This window comes from Lepisosteus oculatus, chromosome 5, assembly GCF_040954835.1.
Source record: "Lepisosteus oculatus isolate fLepOcu1 chromosome 5, fLepOcu1.hap2, whole genome shotgun sequence".
Classification (NCBI taxonomy): domain Eukaryota; kingdom Metazoa; phylum Chordata; class Actinopteri; order Semionotiformes; family Lepisosteidae; genus Lepisosteus; species Lepisosteus oculatus.
The window spans coordinates 60,151,908-60,173,127 of NC_090700.1; the positions used below are offsets into that span (position 1 = coordinate 60,151,908).

At 40.4% G+C, this 21,220-nt stretch overlaps 1 protein-coding gene across 1 annotated transcript in view; it reads right to left on the reverse strand.

The window, feature by feature from the left end:
* Positions 1-550: 550 nt before the first annotated feature.
* trip4 (thyroid hormone receptor interactor 4) overlaps positions 551-21,220 on the reverse strand; it is a 36,955-nt gene continuing 16,285 nt past the window's right edge. Inside the window, exons 12-13 of the mRNA XM_006629068.3 lie at positions 18,392-18,494; positions 551-989 (exon numbers count right to left, since the gene is read on the reverse strand). Of these exons, the coding sequence (XP_006629131.3) occupies positions 922-989; positions 18,392-18,494 (171 nt within the window). The 3' untranslated portion in view covers positions 551-921. The remainder of the gene's footprint in view (positions 990-18,391; positions 18,495-21,220) is intronic.

The window sequence follows — 21,220 nt, forward strand, 5'->3', positions numbered from 1 at the left end:
GCAGTTGCTTTAAAAACCAGCTGCAGCACATGGACTGCTTTGACAGACTTTAAAACTATATTAAGACTTATGAATAATTTCAGGACTATATAATAAATTATAGTATTTGCACCATAGCTCTTTGTCTCTAAGGCCTTTTTGGGGTGATTCAACTTGTCAGTATTTAGGAAAAGTTCTAAAATGTTCAGGTCCATTACAAATGTGGGTCCTTACATACTGTTTTGAGTTCATTTCAAGGACTGGGTCCTGCCTTCGGACTCGTTTCTTCTGCTTCTGCTTTCAGTTTTTAAGCAGCCTGCATCTGAAAGAGGCCACTCGATCATGGGAAGTCTAGAAAGACACCAGATTGAGTGGCCTGTTTTTGACAGGCTTCTTTGTGACTAAAACAATACAGAAAGAAGAACAATCGGATGAATAGGTTATGGGTGTTGTCCATTCTGCAAAATCTAGCATTCTCTCGCAACACAATGTCACACAGTATTACAGAAATGGTAGAGAACCAATTAAATGAAAAGCAGAACAACAAAGAAACATGCACCTACAGTAAGAATTGGATTTTCATTTGGTGTTTATTTATTGTGCAACGCAGCAGCGTTTCCCTAGTGAGATTATTGTCACCTGTGAGTGATAGCCCGACACCAGTTTTGCCTTTTAACTTCACTTGTGCGCATATTATTTAAAACACTACCCGAATGAGCTTTTGCATTTACATTTGTCATATCAATTTAATTGTGTCCTATTCAGGTTGCTTTTTTATGCATGTGCAACTTTAACTGTATGCATTTGTTTTCAAGCGTCCCACAGCCTGTGTGGATGGGTCCACTCCTGTGTAGATGGGTCCACGTTCTTTTCTCAGCTCCAGTTGGTGGACTCACACTCACACATATACACCCTCGAGAAGCAGATGATCTCTGTGATTAATCAATAGGCTGATTTCTGATGCATTAACCCCTTCTTGGCTGCTTGGTGATACTGACTGTCCAGCTTCCCTGCGGGAGGGAGAGAAAGAGAAAAAAAAATCCATCAAAACAGAACCTCTGTGACCTCTATGCTGCTCAAGGTCTGGTGATTACAGAGGCTGCACAGCAAGATGCAGCCAGAGCTGCTGCACTGACAGGTCCTGCTGATGAAGAAGTGCTGATGAAGAGAAAAAGAGCCTGCAAGGCTGTTTATTTTGCAGCTGCAAAAGACAGGGACTTACCACTTAATAACCTGATGCAGGTGTAACATCGAGCTACTGCTCTAGGCTGCTTTCACAAATCATGTAGTGTGTGGAGTCAAGAAATAACAGGATAGAGGTATTCAGTCCCTGTTATGCTGCCTGAGACACAGAAAATACACCATTTCTTTCCTTATTTAGCTGCTTTTTCCTATGTGCTTCATAAAGTGGTGTCACTGGAGAGAATAAAAAAATGTGTGTGCCATTGGGACCTCCTCTCTACCCTAGCGGAGATGTGAAATATACAATTTATTAAAAACTTTTCTGGATTTGATTCAGCTGGATGAAATAAATTCCAAACAGTTCCAAACATCCGGTGTTTTGAAGCACAAAAAGATGTCTGATTGCCTTCCCCTGTGTGTTTTGTGGATAGGTTTATTCTTCTGCAACCACATCACATTCTCATTTCCTTCCAGCTGACGAAGTTGTACATTACCGCAGACGACGAATCTGTTCTACGAAGCCATTAAATAATGAAATCAATGTCCTCAAACACTTTATAAAGTGGTCAATTGGAGGTGAAGCACAGAGGTCTGCCTGAGGATGGACGCGGTTTCCGAGGCAACAAAGACCCAGCTCTTAAAGAAACCTGTCAGAAACACTTGGTCCGGTAACAAAAGCAATTGAAATAATACTTCTGAATGCCAGGGAAGTGATTACTACAAAACAACCAAGCCAGCAGACAACAATGGATCTCTTCCACTTATTGGTATTTTTTTAAAAGCCTACAATTTTGTTGAGACTCATATTAACCATGGCTATGTTTAGCAACTTCCAAGCTGTCCTAATGGCTAACAGCAACTTATTTGCTTCGGGGAAAAAAGAGAAACAGACATGAAAATGCGTCTCCTCACAACGAAAAATCCAGAGAAGAAACAAAGGGATTTTTATCGACTAATCTCTTTAGTTTAAAAAAAAGACAAGTGTATTTCCTCAAAAGATTTCCCATCCAAACATGTATCCTCCTCTACTGTATATAGTTAACTTTCAGCTACAGGCACCACAGCAATGGCTGAAACAGGGCCACTCACTTATCACTGCTTGAGAATTACAAAGGCTGCTTGTGCTAATGTTCACAACATCCCTTCTCCATTCCCTGTGGGAAGAAAAAGTAATCAGCATGGCGCAAATCAAATGTGACCAAAAACAGCTTGTTCGTAATCAGGAACCCAACAGAATTAGCTGAAGGGGCATGAAAAAAAGTTTCAGAAAGGCACAGATCATAAAGCAGTGGCCAAAATTCTCAGTTCGATTCAGTTCACCTACGCTTGCTCTCCACATTTAGTCTCCAAGGATCGTCTTTTCACCTCACAAGTTTTGTTATTGCCATCCAGCTGTAACATTAGTTTCATGTGATTCCATAAAGAGAGCTACAAAGAATCAGAGCAGTGTGAAATAAGCCTGGGGCTGCATTTCTCAATCACTTCAATTATAGAAACCAGTTCAGTGCTCCCCAACGAAACGTAATTTACTGCATGTAGAAACCTGTAAATACAAACACATTTTGCAATTTTTAATCCGTTTGTCCCAGAGCCAAACTGTGTACTAATCCAAAATAGTACTATTCCGACCCGCAACACGATAACTGAATGGTTTAGACATGTTATGGAACCTGCTAATTAATTCAGGGAGCTCATGACAGTTAATTCAGTAACCTACTGCTGGAGGTTAACGTTCATCTTCGAATACAACCTAAAGGCCACTGGATGAAAGTGGACAAAATTAAAATCAATATATAACAGACTGATTAGGCAAGAGAGATTTTCTGATGGGAAGAAGCCTTTAAGGGTAGCAATTTTGTTTTTGTGTAAAATCATTCTGCATTAAAAATGCTTCTTTAAAGAAAAGGAAATATTTTAATCCCTTTGAGGGCTTTTTTGGAACAGTGACAGTTATAATGATATGTGGGATATTATCAAAAGTATTTTTTTTTATGGCATGTAACAGGATACACCCAAAATAACCAGTTTGGGATTACCGACTAACACATCAAAGCACTCACTCTGGGGTAAAGAATTAAGTGGGAAAAGAAAACATTTTTTTTAATAAAGGTACACGGCCCGAGCCTTGGTTGAGCCGAGTTCATGGAAAGGACCACAGGATCTAATGTTGACAAGCAGTTCTTCGGGACAATGACAGGCTGAAGCCCGACTGCCCAAAGTCATGACCCCTCCTTCCGCAGTGTGAGGAACACCGCTCAACCCCCTTGCTTCTCACAGCTCACACTTCAATTCACCACCTAAGGTGCCGACTCGGGATCGAGCTGTCGGCCACAGAGGACCAGTCTGAAAACCAAAGCCGGCTTAGCGATCAGAGGCGCTGGGTCAGACGTCTTCAGGCCACAGGCAGGCCAGCTCTCTCTTTTCACAGCTATCACAATGCTGGGCAGGGGGAGACGCAGCCAGCCTGTTGTTTGCCTTCCTGCACTGGGGGACTGAACCATCTACAAGGGGGATGTGTGAACTCAAATCTCCGTTAGCATTTTCACCAGCAGCTTTGGCAGCAGTGTTCTACTTCCCCTGGCCAAAAGCTTTGAAAAGAAGGCGGCAAATCAGCTATCACTCAGATACAACACTCTGGTGTGTTTTGTCACCCAGTGGTGATTCAATCTAAGTGGCTCGCAACCGATACATTTGATCATCCTACCACATGGGATACGATCAAGATTAAAAAAGCATGAAAAGTAACCCACTTGAATTAAACACACATTTGCCCACAATAACAGCATCACCCAGCACTCTCTTCTCATTGGTTCCTAGCTCCAACACAAGTGTAATTTCTTGCTGCCCCATCAGAGAAGAAATCTCAGTTTCTTATTAAAAAAAAGATATTCTCAAATGAAATCTTGATTATGTTAAAATAAATTCAAACATTTCTGTAATTATCAGACCAGGCTAGAAAGCTGCATATCTTAACGATGAACATGTATTGGCTTACAAATAGCTGAACTAAATTACAAATCACATTGCACTTTGAGTGGTTTGCCCAGTTTGGAAGCAGAGATCCTCAAATTAAGAGCTCTGATCTTCAGAAGACAAAAGTGTGTGTGCATATACAGTAGGTACACATTTAGTATAGTTATACAATTACAGTGACAGATTAGGTTTAGTTGATGTGTAATGCACAGTATACAAACACAGGCTATGCTTTACAAATTTACTTTATGCTGAAAGGAGGGGGGAGAGTAAAAAATGTAATCTCTTTGTAATGGGGATTGTTTCTGCTGTAGAAAAAAAAAACAGTTTGAAAACCATCTGGCTAAGATCTTTTTGAGGGTTGGGGGGTGAGGGGGGGAGGTGTATGTCGCTTAGCAAACACATGAATTAGGCTCAGCTCCTGAAGTGCTGACTCAGAGGAATTCAGCTCGGCTGGAGTGGAGTGGTGGCAACTTTTTCAGAGCTCAAACATCGATCTTTCAGGATCATTTTCCATTGATTTTTGGTTTGTTTAGGGCTGCAGCCCAGTGCAGTTTATTACACACATCAACAGTAGAATGTCAACCTAGCAGCATTCATGGGCTTTAATAGACTGGCTGGCAGGCTGCTGTCACCACCCCTTCCTCCCTTCCATCCAACACCTACTCTCCTTTAAATGATCTCTTCACAATTCAAAATCCAGGCAGAGTGAAGGCTGCTTAATACCCCCTGAAGCGAAGGAGGCTGATATTGGCCGACTACTCCCGTTTTCAATTAGTTTTGAAATAAGTAACCTCCAAATCTGTTGACGGAGCAGAGCTAGCGATGTGATAAGTGTTTTGAAGAGGGGACAGTGAACAATTTAAAATAAAATGAAACCATTCCAGGTGGCACTGTTTTAGCAGGGTACAACAACCTGAGAACGGCTCCTTACATAAATTCAGAAATCTGTGTACATTTTCCTTTCACTCTGTTTTAAAAGGGTTTTTCTGCTGACTCTGAAAATCAATGGTGCTGAAGCAGTGGACAGAGCAGGGGCTCATTTGTTGTCGGAGGATAATGTGTGCTAGGAAAGGCCATAGGGAGAGACACTAGTAAAACTTCAGGTAATGTCTGACTCACTAGTAAGTAAATTACATCAGATTGACTGGATAGCCAGCTGTGGTTTGGAAGGTAATGTAAAAGACACACAGCCTTCACTGAAACACAGTCATGCACACACGGACAGAGATATACACATGCACACAAAGACAGAATGCTTATCATTTCCGCATGGCCGAGTTCAAACCATATCTTCAGACAACAATAACGCAGTGTAATCGGTTAACATGCACTCTCACATTGCATGCACTGAAGCAATCATGACATGAAAGACACTGCATGGCTCAGGAACTGAGACTAATATGCAGAACAAGAAGACACAAAAGCAGCTTTACTCCTAACCCAATCATTGAAGTTTAGTTACTGACAAGGTGGAAAAACATATCCAGCCTGGTGTGCTGAATGCAATTAAACTTTATAAGACTCTAAATATAAAATATAAGAATGAAAAGATAATCTTAATGTATTTGCAAATATGTAGAACTCAAGGTTGCTGTGAGCAGCATGGCATAGGACCACAGCTCACATGCATCAGAAAAAATGATGAGAAAAGGCCATTTAGCTCATTTTGCTTTTCTAATTATCAGTGGTTTAATAGTCCAAGAAATCCATCAAGACTCTTCTAAAGCATTTCAACATTAAGTATTTGGTTCACACATTCCACAATCTCTATGTAAAGAAAGCACCTCCTGTTCTCAGTTTAGTTGCACTTAATCTCCACTGAAATCCCTCTGGCCCTGGTGTCAGGAGATGGATTTAAGCTGCCAGCCGTCTGTCCCTTAGAAAAGTGAACACCATAATAAACAATCCCCAAATCTTTTTGCAGCAAGCTTGCAAGAGGAAGACATCAGAAAGTGGAAGCTCAAATGAGAACAAACTGAGTAGTCACTACCCATAACACTGTGTGACATTAACCAATTCCACCTGCCACACGAAGCTGCAGTCCAGCTGATTTCTCATCACACTATCACACAGAACACTGGGTACAGCCTTTCCTTAGCCATGCTGTGGGTTAACGTCAGACTACCACAGACTACATGTGGAAGTGGGCAAAAAATTTTACAGGCACTGGGGGCGATGTTAATGATATGAACAGCAGCAGGATCCTTCAGGTTCTGTTAAATAAACCCCATCAGAGTTTCCTCTGTGAGGCAATTAATCATCCCCTTACTAAAACCGCTTAGCAAAACGTTATGCAGTGAAAAGAAATTCCCATTGGAGCAGGTAGACAGATTTACAGTATTATCTCTTTCTCTACACAGCTTTGCTAGCATTTTGACTGAGCAACATTCTAGTCGCTAATGAAGAAAAAATAAAAATGACAGGAACTGTCCAATCATTGCATTATGAAGCATGAACCTATTAACATATGTATTTTTGTATATTTATTTCATTTTCATCATTTTACGAGAGTTCCATAAATGACGGCGACCTCTTTGCTTTTTAAGTACATAAGCAGTTCTCTTTCTCTTTCAAACCTTTATTTCACATGAAGCTAAAAAAATACAGAGGTAAAGGTACAGAATACCACTGGCATGTTCTTCTGTTACTGTAGAATGACTGAGCTCTCAGGGGTTATGCAATTTTAAAATACTTGTCATTGAGATTTCAGATTAGATTTCCACTGCTCCAGCATGACAACACCAAACAGCACACACAATCAGTGTTAACAGATCGTGTGGTCTGGTCAGCTGTTCAGTCTCCACTTTTCATTCAAAATGAAGCACACGCTTGAAGAGAGATCATCACCACACAGCACAGAGCGCAGAATAAATTGAAGCTGCTCCAATATGCTGCATTAGGCGAGCGGGAATTTGCATATTTGTGCAGTAACAGAGGGAGAGGGAGAAATGTGTCAGAACTGGCAGCTAGCTGAATATTTGAAAACACTCTGACGGTGCTGCAGGCACTTTTACATCTTGTGATGCACAGACTGGCGACAAGTTGAAGGTCAGGAGATGTGGGTCCTGGGGCTTTCCTTTGGATGGGCGCATGGCACAGATTAACGGTCAGCTGCAGATGGCTGCCTGTGGGGACGATCAGAGATAAATCTGCGCTACTGCAGCCACCTGCGTGTGCAGTCGAGGGGTGGGGCTCACAGGGGTGAACGTGCACGCTTGTATTCTGCCACACTGGAACCAGCGGTGAAACAGAGCTGCTGGATAACAATGCTGTGGTGTAAGCACCCATCCCTACTACTTTCCCCAGATAATGAGTGTTTTAAGCAACATTTTGGAATTGTCCAATTTAAAATGTAAGCAAGAGCTAAGAGAAGCTCTCTGCTTGGCTACTACCAAGCAGAGAATTTCTAATTCCACTTCAAACAATGTCATTATGCTCTGTCCCTGAGGGAAGTAAAACTGTCAATTCTTATTTCTGCCAGGGCAAATCTGTTCCTTGACCTGTGGGTTTAAAACTCCCTAAAGTTTTCCTTTTTCTGAGGGCAAGGTTTTCTGCATACCTTCTCTTTGCAAGTGCAGATTTGAATATTTTATTTTGAAGGAAAGGAGCTGTGATGGGCTGGGGAGTCTGCTTTTTTCCCCCTGTTTTAGTAAGTCAGTTTTAGTAAGGGTGCATTTTAGGCAACTAAACATCTGAGAATCTTACTTAAAAACTAGAAAACTGAACCAGACCACCAAATAAAAAAACTCAAAAGTGAATGGTTTAATCGTTTCCCAGAAACCGATCTCAGAAAGTTCTTACCATCTGATAAAATGGTACCACATCCGTAAGATGGTCAGCTCCACAGTGCTGTCTGAGAGTAAACAGCTACTACCTCCTCAGACAGGAAGTGGTTAACAATCTGCTGAAGAAGAAAAACTCCTTCACATGCCAGAGGGAGACTGACATTGATCTGAGAGTTCAGCTCCATTCGTCTGCCTGACAGAGGTAACTGGATTGTTAATAAAAATGGAAATTGAAACACACTCTCCCACACAGCCTCTGACCACAGGCTGGCCCTGCTCAGAGTCAGCCAGAGCCACTGACATTTACTAACAGGCAAACTCAGGACACAGGCAACCTACAGCCAGTTACACATTCTGCTGTCAATTTCCAGGAAAAGAAATGGATAGCTAACAATGTCAGAAGGAGGTTGGTGTGGGCGCGTGTTTCTACTGATAAATGAATGGCTGTCACATTATGGATTAAAACACTTGAAAGTGCTAACAATTCAATTCTTTGCTGTGACTCACTGTTTGTCTTAATACGCAGCTATGCAGTGCTTTGGAATATTGCTCCTTACTCCACAAGTAAAGCTTGCAGCACTGATACGTTTAAATTGCACACAGGTAAAAAACAATTAAATGTCAGACTCAACATTAGTAAAGAAATGTTATCATGCAAAACGTCAAGAGACGTTATAAAATATGAATATGAAAACAATACCTCATATATGTCTTAGTGTTTTTTAGTATAGTATGTAATATATACACAATGCACATTTACCACATGTTAGTATACTAAACCAGACTACCACCAGCTCACTGTATTGTATATAATTTTAAACATGAATTTTTGTCAACTAAAATCAAATATCATTTGTGCTGTCTTAATGACATTTATATATAATAATGAATTATATATAAATGTTCCAGAACTTCAAATCATGTTTGCAGACTTCAGATATTGGCACTCTGTATTACAAAAAAGACTGTTAATTAATTCAGTAATTGTTTTATTTATTGTTTGACTTTGATACCTCTTTCAGGTCTACTGACCACTCGGTCTCATGTTTAGAGGTGATAGGTAAAGATTAAAATAAACTCTTTTAAAAGTTAAAATACAAAGTGCCACTGCTTAGTTAATGTCTGCAAATGTACAAATCCTTACATTGCTTATGAACTCAACTCCAACTCTCCTGTTACTGTTGCCAATTGTAAGGTTAGAATTTCAAATGTAAGCACTGAATCCACTAAATCAATCATTTCTGAAAGGTACTCAATGCTGAATCAGTTATCTACCCTAGCGTCTATCTCCTGAGCAACAATGGAATCTAACAATAAGCCATCAAGTCAAACTAATTTTCATTCCTGTTGCTCAGAAATTGTCTGGCCAGCTATGTGTCCTTTTTAAAGAATGCTGTTAAAAACATCTATGCCATAGTTAAGTGACAGCAAACCTAAGGGATAAGCTCTTTTTTTCCGTGGAGAAAAGCTAAAGGCCTCAAAGGTACTTTTCTAGAACTGCCAAATAGTTGTTCACAGTTTATTGCCACATCAGTCTTAATACCCAAATTCTAAACAGCCAGAGCATTTCTGCACACACCCAGGACGTCTGTGAACCTGGTCATCGGGCCTGCTCAGGCAGGTTCCTAACCACATGGACATGTAAACTGGACAGCAGACAGATTTCCTACTGGTAATACCCAGCCTTCCATATTCCAAACTGGCAAAAGTGGGCACTGTTGCCAGCTAAACTAACAATCTCCTGCCCAGATGCACCTCAGCCAGTCTTGGCACCACTCTCAAAAGGCAATTCCAGCCAGCGACAGTGAGTGGGACTGAAAGGCGGCCTGCGGGCTAAAGGACTCATGAATCGAGTTCTGAAGCGAACCAGCCTGAGTCACCCTGACGCAGTGCACAGACAGCAGGTGAGCCAGGCGTAAACGAACCCCCCCCGGTAACCAAAAGACAAACAAACCACTACAGCCAGAACTCTCATACAGGTTCAGCCGCAGTTTAGGCTGTGCGGTTCCCAAATGGTACGAACAGACGTAACTGAAGCAGGCTCAGGTTGATAAAACCAGACATAACACCAGTCACAACTAGTGATGAGAAGATGTCACCTTGGATGACAAAAGAAAAGACCAAGTCATAAAAAAATGCTCTGACCTTTTTTAAAGATTGTAACTGCATTTCAGCTCAAGGTATGCATGATCCGAACCAGAAGTCATCTAATATGTAACTGGGAGGCCATAATTCAGTTATTTCACCCCAAAAGCAGAAAACACAATTATACATAAAATTATTTTTTCTCCTAATTCCTCAGTGACTCAAAACAATACTAGGAAGAAAACAATGTGGAAGTCATTTTAACCACCACCACTTACATAGAAAAGAGTATCTTGGAATGAAAATAACACTTTGTCAGCAGCAGGCCGTCCCTAGAAACTACTGAGAACAAAGGAGTGTGTGATGATATAACCCCAGGCAGCTCCCTAGCATTCTTCCTATTCCAGCAATGTAGCCCCCTACAGCTCTGAATGGAGTAAGGTGACGACAAATGGAGTCAAGAAAGAGGGATTTATTAAATCCTCAAGACATTTATTGCTTATGTATTAAGCTCATTTCTGGAAAACAAGTTTGTTACTCAGAATTTGGAGTGCTTTAGTCCAAATGATTCTTTCCAGTGTAGATTCTGGACAAAATTAAAATGATGTTTTGAGTACCCATCCCTTTCCAAATTCCTGACTTATTCTACCAAAGGAAACACGGCACTTTTGCAATGGGACCTCCTGCACGCCAACCCTGACGCAATCTGGCTTAACAAAGAACGAGTCTCCCTGACCAGTAAATGGCAACACTAGCCAGAGGTGGACAAAGAGACACAGAGCAAACGCTGAAGAGTAAGGAATTTCAAATGCCATGATTCCGAAAACAAAACAATGACAAAACTAGAAATTCAACTAAAAGCATAGGGAAAGGAGCATAGCTCTCGCCATCAATTTCTCTCCAAATATAGTCTCAGTTTGCAAAGGTAACTGTGCCCTAGAAGTCCCGACAGCCAGGGAAATATCAAGCCTGACTCCATTATCTTCAGATTTATCTATCTACAACTCCACCTGTGTCCCTCATCTGCATCACCATCAGAATAGCAATACCACCCTGCAAATAAATGGCTTTTCTATTAATGTCATGCATTGCTGGAGGAAGTGAAAGAAACACTGAATGCTGTTTGCGCCCACAAAAAGCAACTGCTCGGGATGATTTGGCTGGGGCTCTTCACTGAGCAGAGATCATCTCTTTTCTCTTTCGCCCTCCTACCGATCTGCTAAATATGTCAATAGATCAAGACAAACAGCTGCAGGCAAGGGAAGACGGAGACGTTATTCCTGAGCCTTAATCAGCTGCTGTCATGATTCCACCTCCTGTGTCAGGCATGATGGCCGTTAGTGTCCCAGCTCTCCGGGAGTGAGCTCTGCCTGTTAGAGAATTACCCTAATGTTGAGGCTTGATCCTGGTCATCTTGCCAGAGGTGCAAACACAGACGCACAAACGTGTTTTTTTTTCCCTCTGGTGAAACCATCCAGGTTATGAAAGCTGCAATTCTTTAATTGGAAGGCAATCGGAAAAATCTTACCCCATGTCACTGAACACAGGACAATGTTCATAAAAAGGGGATTCCAATTCAGGTATTTCAATTTTCTTTTTAGTAATCAATCCTAAATAACAATTTAAAACTCTGCATCCATGTAAAGTATCCTGTTGATGCTTCAAAGCGAAATACCTTGTAGATCTACAAGGCACTGATTGAATGAGACAAAGATAAATGAATGGAACACTCCACACAGTTCAGTACGCTGCAGCGTAGTTATTTTATAGTAGGAATAATGATCCTTATTACAATGAACAACAACAATCTGATGTTTGTGAAGAAATTAAGGAGCCCAGCAAAGAGTGGAGTAGGAGGCTGACTTCCTACAAACCTTTGCTTCCTGCTGTTTATAAGCAGCTACATTTTCCATTATGTGCCCTGTATGCGCTGTGCTTGTAACACTGCTTTAGTTCAACCCTAAGTTCTAGTGTCCATTTCTGCAGTTACTAGCCGAGTCATAGCACCTATCCACTACGCTAAATAAAATCACGAGAATCATGAGAATTTTATTAACACGTCTCCTGCAAAATGCAAATATGGTTGAGAACGTGAAACACTGCAGCAGATAATGTCAAACAATCAAGGTGTCAGGGTGGTAATAAAAAGTGAAAAACTAAACAGCACAATATAGCAAATTTTACAAATAGGTGATATCTCGTGTATAAGAAATTCAATGCTTCAAGGGAAAAACATTTTTATCAAGAAGCCTGGAATTGCTCTAAGCTCAAAATGAAAATTTTAAAAAGATGTGACAGTACTTTCTCAATCTAAACAAAACCTACTGTAATTTGCAATATTAGCCTGTCAAAAACAAAAACTTAAAAACAACAGCTCTGCCCTGTGATTGTTTAAGGCAGATGCATTAAAAGCGTGTTCTTTTCTGGCAGGGAATTTCCCCAAGTTATCTCCCCAATCACACAAGTGCGAGGACCAGCCAGAGACCTGGCTGTTGCTCCAGTACAGCTCTTCTGGCGACCTCACAGAGACTGGAGCATAATAATGGACAGAGCAAGACAACTGAGGTCTTCCTGAAAAGAAAGATCCTCAAAACACTGCTTTTTCAACTGCGACATAGAGCCACGAAAGCTCATTTTTTGCGAAAGTGGCTGAATATCTCAGTGTGTGAAACCTTTACAAAAATAACCGCCATCACAAGCATGCAATGGATTGAGTTATCATTAAAGTACAATATTGAAAACGGGTGCAGAACATTTCTCCAGGAACAACAGTTAAACACAAATCAGAGAACACAACGGAGAACAGGAGGCACTTTTTTGTCAAAGTGGTGTGGGGCCTGGAATAAATTACGCAGGAGTCAGTACCCAGGCTTTCCTTAAAACGCAGCAGGATGAGATCATCAGATCAATTATCTACAAAGAATCAAAAATGCCCGATGAGCTTTCTCTCCTTTCTAACCTTCCACTTGTTTTTATTACATGAATGGAAGAAGAATTGTTGTGGTTGGCTTGTGTTAAGTTCAATTAAAATTCTGTCGCTTAATTGATTTTAAAAGCACTGTAGTGCCTCCACAATTCTCAGCTGCTGCTAAGCTTTTGTTAAGTAACTGCTTAAGTGACAACATCTGCTATAAGGCGAGTCTGAAGACTTGTGTGGAGGAATCAAATTAGTGTTGCACAAGGCCATTGAGGATATATTAGAAGAATTGATATGTGTAACACTTATCCACTTCCCCACATTCAGCTCCACTGTTCGGGTTGTCAGAACTTGCGGTTTTCTTTTATCGCTTTATTAGCATAAAAAATAGACACCAGAAAAGTGACAACACCAGGGAATCACGCAGAACAAATACATTACATAACAGGTAAGAAAGGAAATAAGAGAAATATGCAGAGGATATAAACTCCTCCTTTACATTTCCAGTGAATTATCATTCCCCAAGGACATACCCTGGTAAACACAGCTTGAAAGGCAAGGTGAGCTAGAAGTCCTGTACATTGCTGCTAAGAGCACTGATCACAGCTAAGTGCATATCACTGTTAATAATAGACTTGTACAACCCCTGGGTGGCTGAATGGAATAGACAGTGAGTCCTACAGAGCAGGAGCTTTAAGAAGGACAAGCAAGCATTACTATAACTGAATAACTGCAAGATCAAGAATCAGTCTTGAACTATATCAGGTGCTGTTAGGTGAAAAGATGGATCTTTTAAAAAGACTTATCAGAAGTCATGCAGCAATTCCCAAATTGCATCAAATCCCATTAAATTGTATGATATGTTTTAAAAGAAATAAACCAAAATACCTCAGACAGGGTTACCATCAGTTCTAATTTCTTTAATCAGCTCACTTAATGTTACCACTTTTGTACTTGCAATGAAAATCACACTTTGGTTATAATGAAAATCCCAGTGCAAACACTGTCGAGTTAGGAGATACCTTCCCTTACACATAGAAGCAAGGTAAATTCAAATACTCACTTTTTGTATCTCTTCAGGATACAATTTTAGTCATAATAGAAATGGAATGACTGAGACCAGGCCAAGGATGCAGGTATGACTATACTCCTGTGTGTGCAGCTATTCATAAGCCATGAATGAACCTCACTTAACACAATTCCAGAAAAATTCTTCATTAGCCAGTCACAAATCACAGAGTCGTGCCAATAAAAATCTTTTACATGCACTGAATTACCTCTTCATTTGGATTCCAACTCTTTCATCTGAGATTCTCCCTTAAGACTCTGTCTCACAGAATCAGTATCAAATTAGAATACAAAAGTACCCGCCCTTGCCTATTATTCCTCAGACAGGTGAGATTTTGAGAAAAAACAGAAACGGCACTCGCGCAGCTTCTATCCTGAGCCTGAAGGACCGCAGGGTATTGGCTCATGACAGGAGACCAAGCCTGTGACCTCTATGCACAAGTGGCAGGGATCTTATGTCAGCACTTTGCAAGGAGCTGGCAAGGGTACTCTTGCATTGCGTTAATTATGAAAAATGCTGCACAGCACTGCTGAACAAGGCTGAGTCACAGCCATCACAGCCTGACAGCAGCTTGGCAGAGACATGACAATCTTACATTACATTACTGAAGTTATCTGACCTGAGAAAACAGGTAAATCTTCATCTGCTCAGCAGAGGGTTTTGTTTTGGCCTATTTCGAACTGGTTGTGGCAGCGGTGTGTTAGGATTAACCACGGGTCCAAACAGACATCTTCATAATTGCTTCGTCAGACATGGTCACAGCTCGTTGGGTAAACACGACGACAGAAAATGACAGCTCACAAATGACAGGTCATATTTTGGCAACAAACACAGAATGGTGGCCCACCTCTCAAACTGCCCTGACTGATATCACTGCACAGTGCCTCCAAACCAGGCCTCACTGGTTCTCCACTCTGGGTCACCGATTCTGCTGCAAGGAATCATTGGACCTGAACGAACATGTGCGATAGTATTCAATTTTCCACTAAATTCTCATCTAATGCCATTTTCTCCCGGCACAAATGGGCTGTGACAGTACTTGGCTCTCACCACAACATGATGTTTTTTGTTCAATTTTTCAGACACTCTGACACTAGCAAGACATCGCCTGACATAATCGCTGAAGACAGCATCCGGCAGATCACAACCAACGATCAAACTCTTAAGAGCATTCACTTAGTAATAATAATAATAATAATAATAATAATAATAATAATGTATTCACTTACCTTCTCCTCATCAAAGGAGATTTTTGGACTAAATACAAGCAACATGTTTTTCTTTTTCTTGAAAAATGCTCACACTGCTTATCTGAAACCCTGGAAATCTTTTGGTTTATTTTTTATGTCACTCATATTTCATAGGTCAATTTTTCCGACACTTTGACAATAGCAAGACATTAATCTGTCAAGAGCATTTCTTTCCATTTGAGCCTTTTATTTAACATTGATAAACAGATGCACAGAAACATAAAGATAAACACATTTATTTTTATAAATGTCCAAACTAGCGCCACAAAACATCTCCACACATCACAAACCAGAATCACTGGAAACTGATATAGGTCCCAAGGTCTCAAGTCCAGATAAAAGACCAGCAGACAAAGGAGAGTATCAGGTAGTCTTTTTTAGGGACAATGCTGACTAAAACACAAGTGAAAACCAGTGTATATGGCTAGTTTAAGCTTTCCACCAAACCTTAACATACTCACTGTATGTACAATCAAATGTATCTGTAATTAGATTACATTTTTATAATTTTATATCTTCTTGCAAAGTCTCAGAGCCAACAGCACACTCTAGATCAGTTCTACGGTTGGTTGACTGATTCCTGACTCCACATTAACAGCTCTGTCTGCTCCATGCTCCCCATTAGCTGAGTGACAGATCTGAAATAAACAAGCTCCACCGTTCCTCGGCCCTCCTCACATCTACTGTGCAAAAACGACCCTCCTGCAGCTGGGCTCAATGGACCTGAAACACGATTTCTGTTCTGTATCCTCCAGAGCATAAAATGTCCCTTCGCACTCAGAGTTTGCAAACAGACTTGGAAATGTATGAATACTAAATGAAGCACGTGAATAAATAACCTCTTTTCCAACAGAAGAAAGAGATTAAACAATAAAAAACAGATGCTGGTTAATTGTGTTTCCCTGTTTTCCTATTCCTAAAATGCAGCCCGTCAGGAACAATGAGGTAAGGTGACTGCATACAAGATCCTAAACTCTCTCATATTTTTACAAAGTTTTTTTTAAAGAATTCAGTGCTAGAGTAGATATCAAGTGATCTCATTAACAAGATGCTTCCTACAATTTTATTTATATTGCATACGTTTTTTCTTGTACTCACAAATGAAATACAATATTATTCCCACATTGCACAAAAGCTGGCAAAATATTAATTAAAAAAATACCTGTACAATCATATCAATACAAAGTCCAAAGACATTGTATCCCATAGCAGATCTAAAATTGCTGCACACAGTTTGGAAGCGTTATGGTTGTTTAGAAGCTGGGTTTACTGTACACTCATACACAAGCTGTGTGAAAACAGATCCAAAAATCCAACACCTTTTTTAACACCTTAATTCTTCATACTGCAAACTGTGATGTCATCCAAGATCAGTATTTGACTGTTTTAGCAATAAAATACTGTTTTTTTACCTCACTTGATCATTTCCACAACATGATTCCAGGTTAAGGAAAACAAAATTCCTTTACAAACCCTCTGGAGTAGATTATGAAAACCGAGAAACGTAAATCCAATGCTAACGCAGGGGCTGCAGTCATGGATACTCATCGTTAAATGGTAGAGGCGACCTTGACTCTGTGCTCCAAGACAGATGAATAAAGGGGATATGAAGGCTGATCAGATGGCGGTGCTCGATGGGCTTTGATGAGTTGAAATTTAATTACAGTATTAGAGTCCAGACCCAATGCAATTCTACATGCCACAGATTGTACAGACTGGGAGCACAATAATGATCAGCCTGGATCAGGGAGTGGATGCATGTACTGTATTACGCGTGCAAGTAACTAGAGCTGGGGACACGTCCTTCCTTCGTCATATAATTGTTTAAATGCGTGCTGTGGGCTGTAATGAGCTAATCTCCCTTTTTGTTCTTGTATCAAGTGTGTAAACTGAAGAATAAAGTTTGCCTGTGTTTAATGCAGTACCCTATGCGGTAAAGAACAACCAGTATTAAACAGATAATGAGAAAACAAGAAAAAAGCTGCAGGGCAGTGCTTTTAAAGCAAGAGCGCTACACCAAGCACAATAGGCATTTGAATAGGCCTGCTCTTACAATCCCCCTGCCTGTGGCACAGAGAGCTCCTTTCTTTCCTGGGAAGAAGCTAGCATGACTAGGAGATCAGGAGATCGTAGGGCTTGTGAGCGGCTCTTCCACTGAAAACAGGACATGCTCCTCCATCACAAGGGAAATTGGTGGTGAAATTAATTAATTTGTGGCGGCATCCTCATCCCATCAGCAGCTGTGGAGATGCAAGGATAGGGGCGGAAAAGAGGAAGCCGGTGTTTCTTCTGCTTGCGGAGCAATGTTAAATCTTTCAGTTTAATATGAGTCCTAAGATGCCATGAGGGTCCAGCCTACTATTTTACCGTTTTGTATTACATTTAAAACACTGAGGCCATTAAGTGCAGAGACACACTATGGTAAAAGGAATTATTCATTGTGTGCCATTAGTCTACAGTGACGTTTTCTAAAAATATCTAGAGAGCTCTGAAAAGTACTGTGCTTTGGCTCACGTGCATGTCTGCTTTGAAACTGCAGGGCCAGCAGAACCCATCTGCTATATTACCCAGGGCTCTTGTTTTACATCAGCGAGGACACGCGCTACTCAGTTATGTTCAAAGGCACTGCACAGGTCCACACATGGATGCCAAAAGGGAGAAAAGGAAAGCTAAATTTCAAAGAAAAGGAATCTTGCATGTGAACAGAAAGAAAAATTCAAGTGATGTCAGTTTCAGGTCATCTGTTCACCTTTGTCTCCTAATTGGTTTGGAAAAATTTTGATCCTGAGAAGCATGGTTTGCGTATTAAGCAGACAAGAAGTGGCAGGTTCTAAAAAATAGAAATAACCTGCACTATAGCTGAACATGTTTAAGGCAAAATGCTCAGCACAGATCTATGCCGCTTTATAATTAAATAATGAAAACAGCAGAGGAAAGATGTGAAGAACAGTATCAATATCCTGAAAGAGCAGACACACAAAGCACACAAATCAGAGGTGACAGGATGTCAGCGCTGAAGCTCCCTCAGACACTAGTCAATAAAAGCATGCTTTCACAAGTACATCTGTGTGCGAAAAAAAAAAAAGACGGTGACAGCTCAGCAAGGTTCAGGCAGCTTTAATCACTACATGAAAGAGGCAGGACTTACAGATCTTGTGCTTCCCTTTCATGGGGAATTTCACCAGGAGTTCCTGGGGGTTGGAACAGATGAAGACAAACGGAGAGCCAGACTCTTCACACGTATCTGGAAACTGTGAGGAAAGGAGGAGAAAACAGTTAAGAGGGTGGCATTTTCACACTTAGGAAGGAGGTAGAGTACACAAATCCAGGGAGACTCTCAGAACACACCCGGAGTCAAAAAGCCGCAGGCTGTTTTTAACAGAGGGAGAGCAGGGTGAGCTGTGGATGGGCTGCCCTTTTTGTTGCAAAACTGCAGTCTTGTTCAATCTTTCTGTAGGTGAGCTTTGACACTAATTCCTCAATCCACAATTCCACAATCAGATACATTTATGATAACATCTCTCGGAACCACCTTGGGGCTTTCAGTGACAAAATACACACAGCACTTGTGCACATTTGGAGGTTTAAAGCAGAAGGCTCCAGAAAAACACTAAATATAACATGGTATTGAGCTACTTAGACACAAGTCCATTTTAAAAAACGACCACTGTGCGCGGTTATCAGGAGAAATGTACACTCTTCAAAGCAAGATTCTGTAATACTAAAAGGGGAACTAAAGTTCCAATTTCTCGAACTGGTTATTAGATCTTGGTAACAAAATAAATTCATTGACATTATAGAAAAATGTGACAAATTACAAATTAAGCACAAAATCGTGAACTTTGTGAAAGTACTGCAAGTCGAGTTCCCATGAATTACGACATGATGAAGCCCTTCCTGCTCACTAGTCACTGTATTGACTAATGCAATGCGATGTATAAGAAAGTAAGTACAGGTCGTACATCAGACATTTCACCACTGAAATTTCCAATGTGATAAACACGCAGACTTAACAAGCAGTCTCTGCCAGCAAAGCCATCTTGGAATCGAAAGCAGTATTTTTACGAGTTTGTTTAAAATGTCATACCGCCGCAACACGTTATGGTAAGTTTTGTTGCCTCATTCTGAATCGAAGAATAATGGGCTGTGTATTTATTCTATGCTATACTAAATAGGTTTTACAAGTTACTGCACACATTTGACCTTTATTGTGGTTTGAAATGCACTCATCAATACAGATTCTTTCTGACCCAGAAATATATAGTGTTGCAGTTCCCCTTTAATATTCGTGGCATGTTGAATTTATTGATTACATTTTCTTCCAAGCAAGACCTACAGAAAACTTAGTTAAGTCGACCTTTTTCCTTTTGGATATGACTTAACTTTTAAATAGAAACAAATCCTAGAAATTGCTGTAGTGAGCTGTGTAATTTAATAATTTCAATTATTGTAATAAATGATTGGAGTGCTATGTTTTTATGTTTTCTATGTGGATTGCTACTAGTATACACAACTATTCTTATAGAAAAATACCTGGACACCTGAAAACATTAGGAAGTGCACAGAAGAAGGTTAATATTTCAACCATTAAACTCTTTGAGTGAGACACGGTGAGGCACAGGTGGAAAATATGTTTCTGCTGTGCCAAAAGGCTTTTCAAGAACACCATCCTTTGTTCCTTGCCTCCATTTTGACAAAAATCACGACAAGTCTTTCAAAAACCAGTTATTTCCACATTTAACAGTTACAAATAAATAACAAGGACCACAGCAGAGAATTGTTTAGAATGGGATAAGCTAGTGAGAAAAGGATTGAACACAGAAGCTTACAGGATCCTGCGTCAGGTCAAACAGATTCAAAACGAAGTAAGAATATAAATTAGGCCGACCATGAATAAATTTCTTGATTGATACGAGGTTCCTTATGAAACAGCACACTATAAGCGCTTAGCTTATCTATTACTTAAACCTGAGTACTGTGGTATCTGTGGCCCAGGAGGGCAATAACTCAGTCCAAGAGGTTTAAAGGCTGAAACTAAGAGAATGACCCTTGATGTACAAGCATTCACCTCCCCTGCATCAAAGACTTTTCCAGTTCATCCAAACCACTCCGACACACCAGTGTCCATTTGCGAATGAATTTCTAAAGCTGCTGAATCCTATCTGACAACCCCCGCTCTTCCAAAGTAATTGTTTCCATATTGCGGAAATCAACTTGGAGCTCTGCTTCATCTGCCTAGTCCTCATTACAAAGATTCAAATACTAAAAGAAGGAATTCCAACAGGCGATATTCCAATAAGATGATCAGAACATCAATGTCCTTTTTGTTTCAAATGGTACAGGAAGAATATAAACTGGAAAAGTTTTCCACCATTATAAATAATTCATAATTAATTAGTTCAAACAGATCTTAAAATGTTGTGTACAAATGAATTCCTGATGTAACTGCTGTTCACCATCAGTGAAATTTAAGTAAATTCAATGTTCAAATCTTTTGGGACAAACAGCTCATGTAAACTGCCAGGAGCACCTGAACGAATGTGGGCCCAGGGCAACGGAGAGGCCTGTAATTAGTCTCTCTCGAAAACCGGTCCTGCTCTTTACAGGAAGGCACTGTAATGACTTGTGCACACACCTGAAGTGTTCAGAATGAAGAGACTTCTTTTGAGTCTGCTCAGATCCATGATCCATGATGTAATGAACCATTCTCCATTCACATTTACAAGGAAGAGCCATCTCACTGGTTTATTAGTTCTCAGTATTTCTTTTCTATGAAACAGTACCTGCTTGCTGAGATTGGCTCCAGCCCCCTAGCAACCCTGTATTGGATAAACCAGGTAGAAAATGAATGGATCCAAGAAGTGCCTTTGTTTCCAGATAAAGTGATTGACTTTCATTGGACACCTCTTCTTCCCTGGAAGGACTTAAAAAAATGAGCAGTCTACTTTGTAAATAAAATTTGAATTATGTGTGAGCT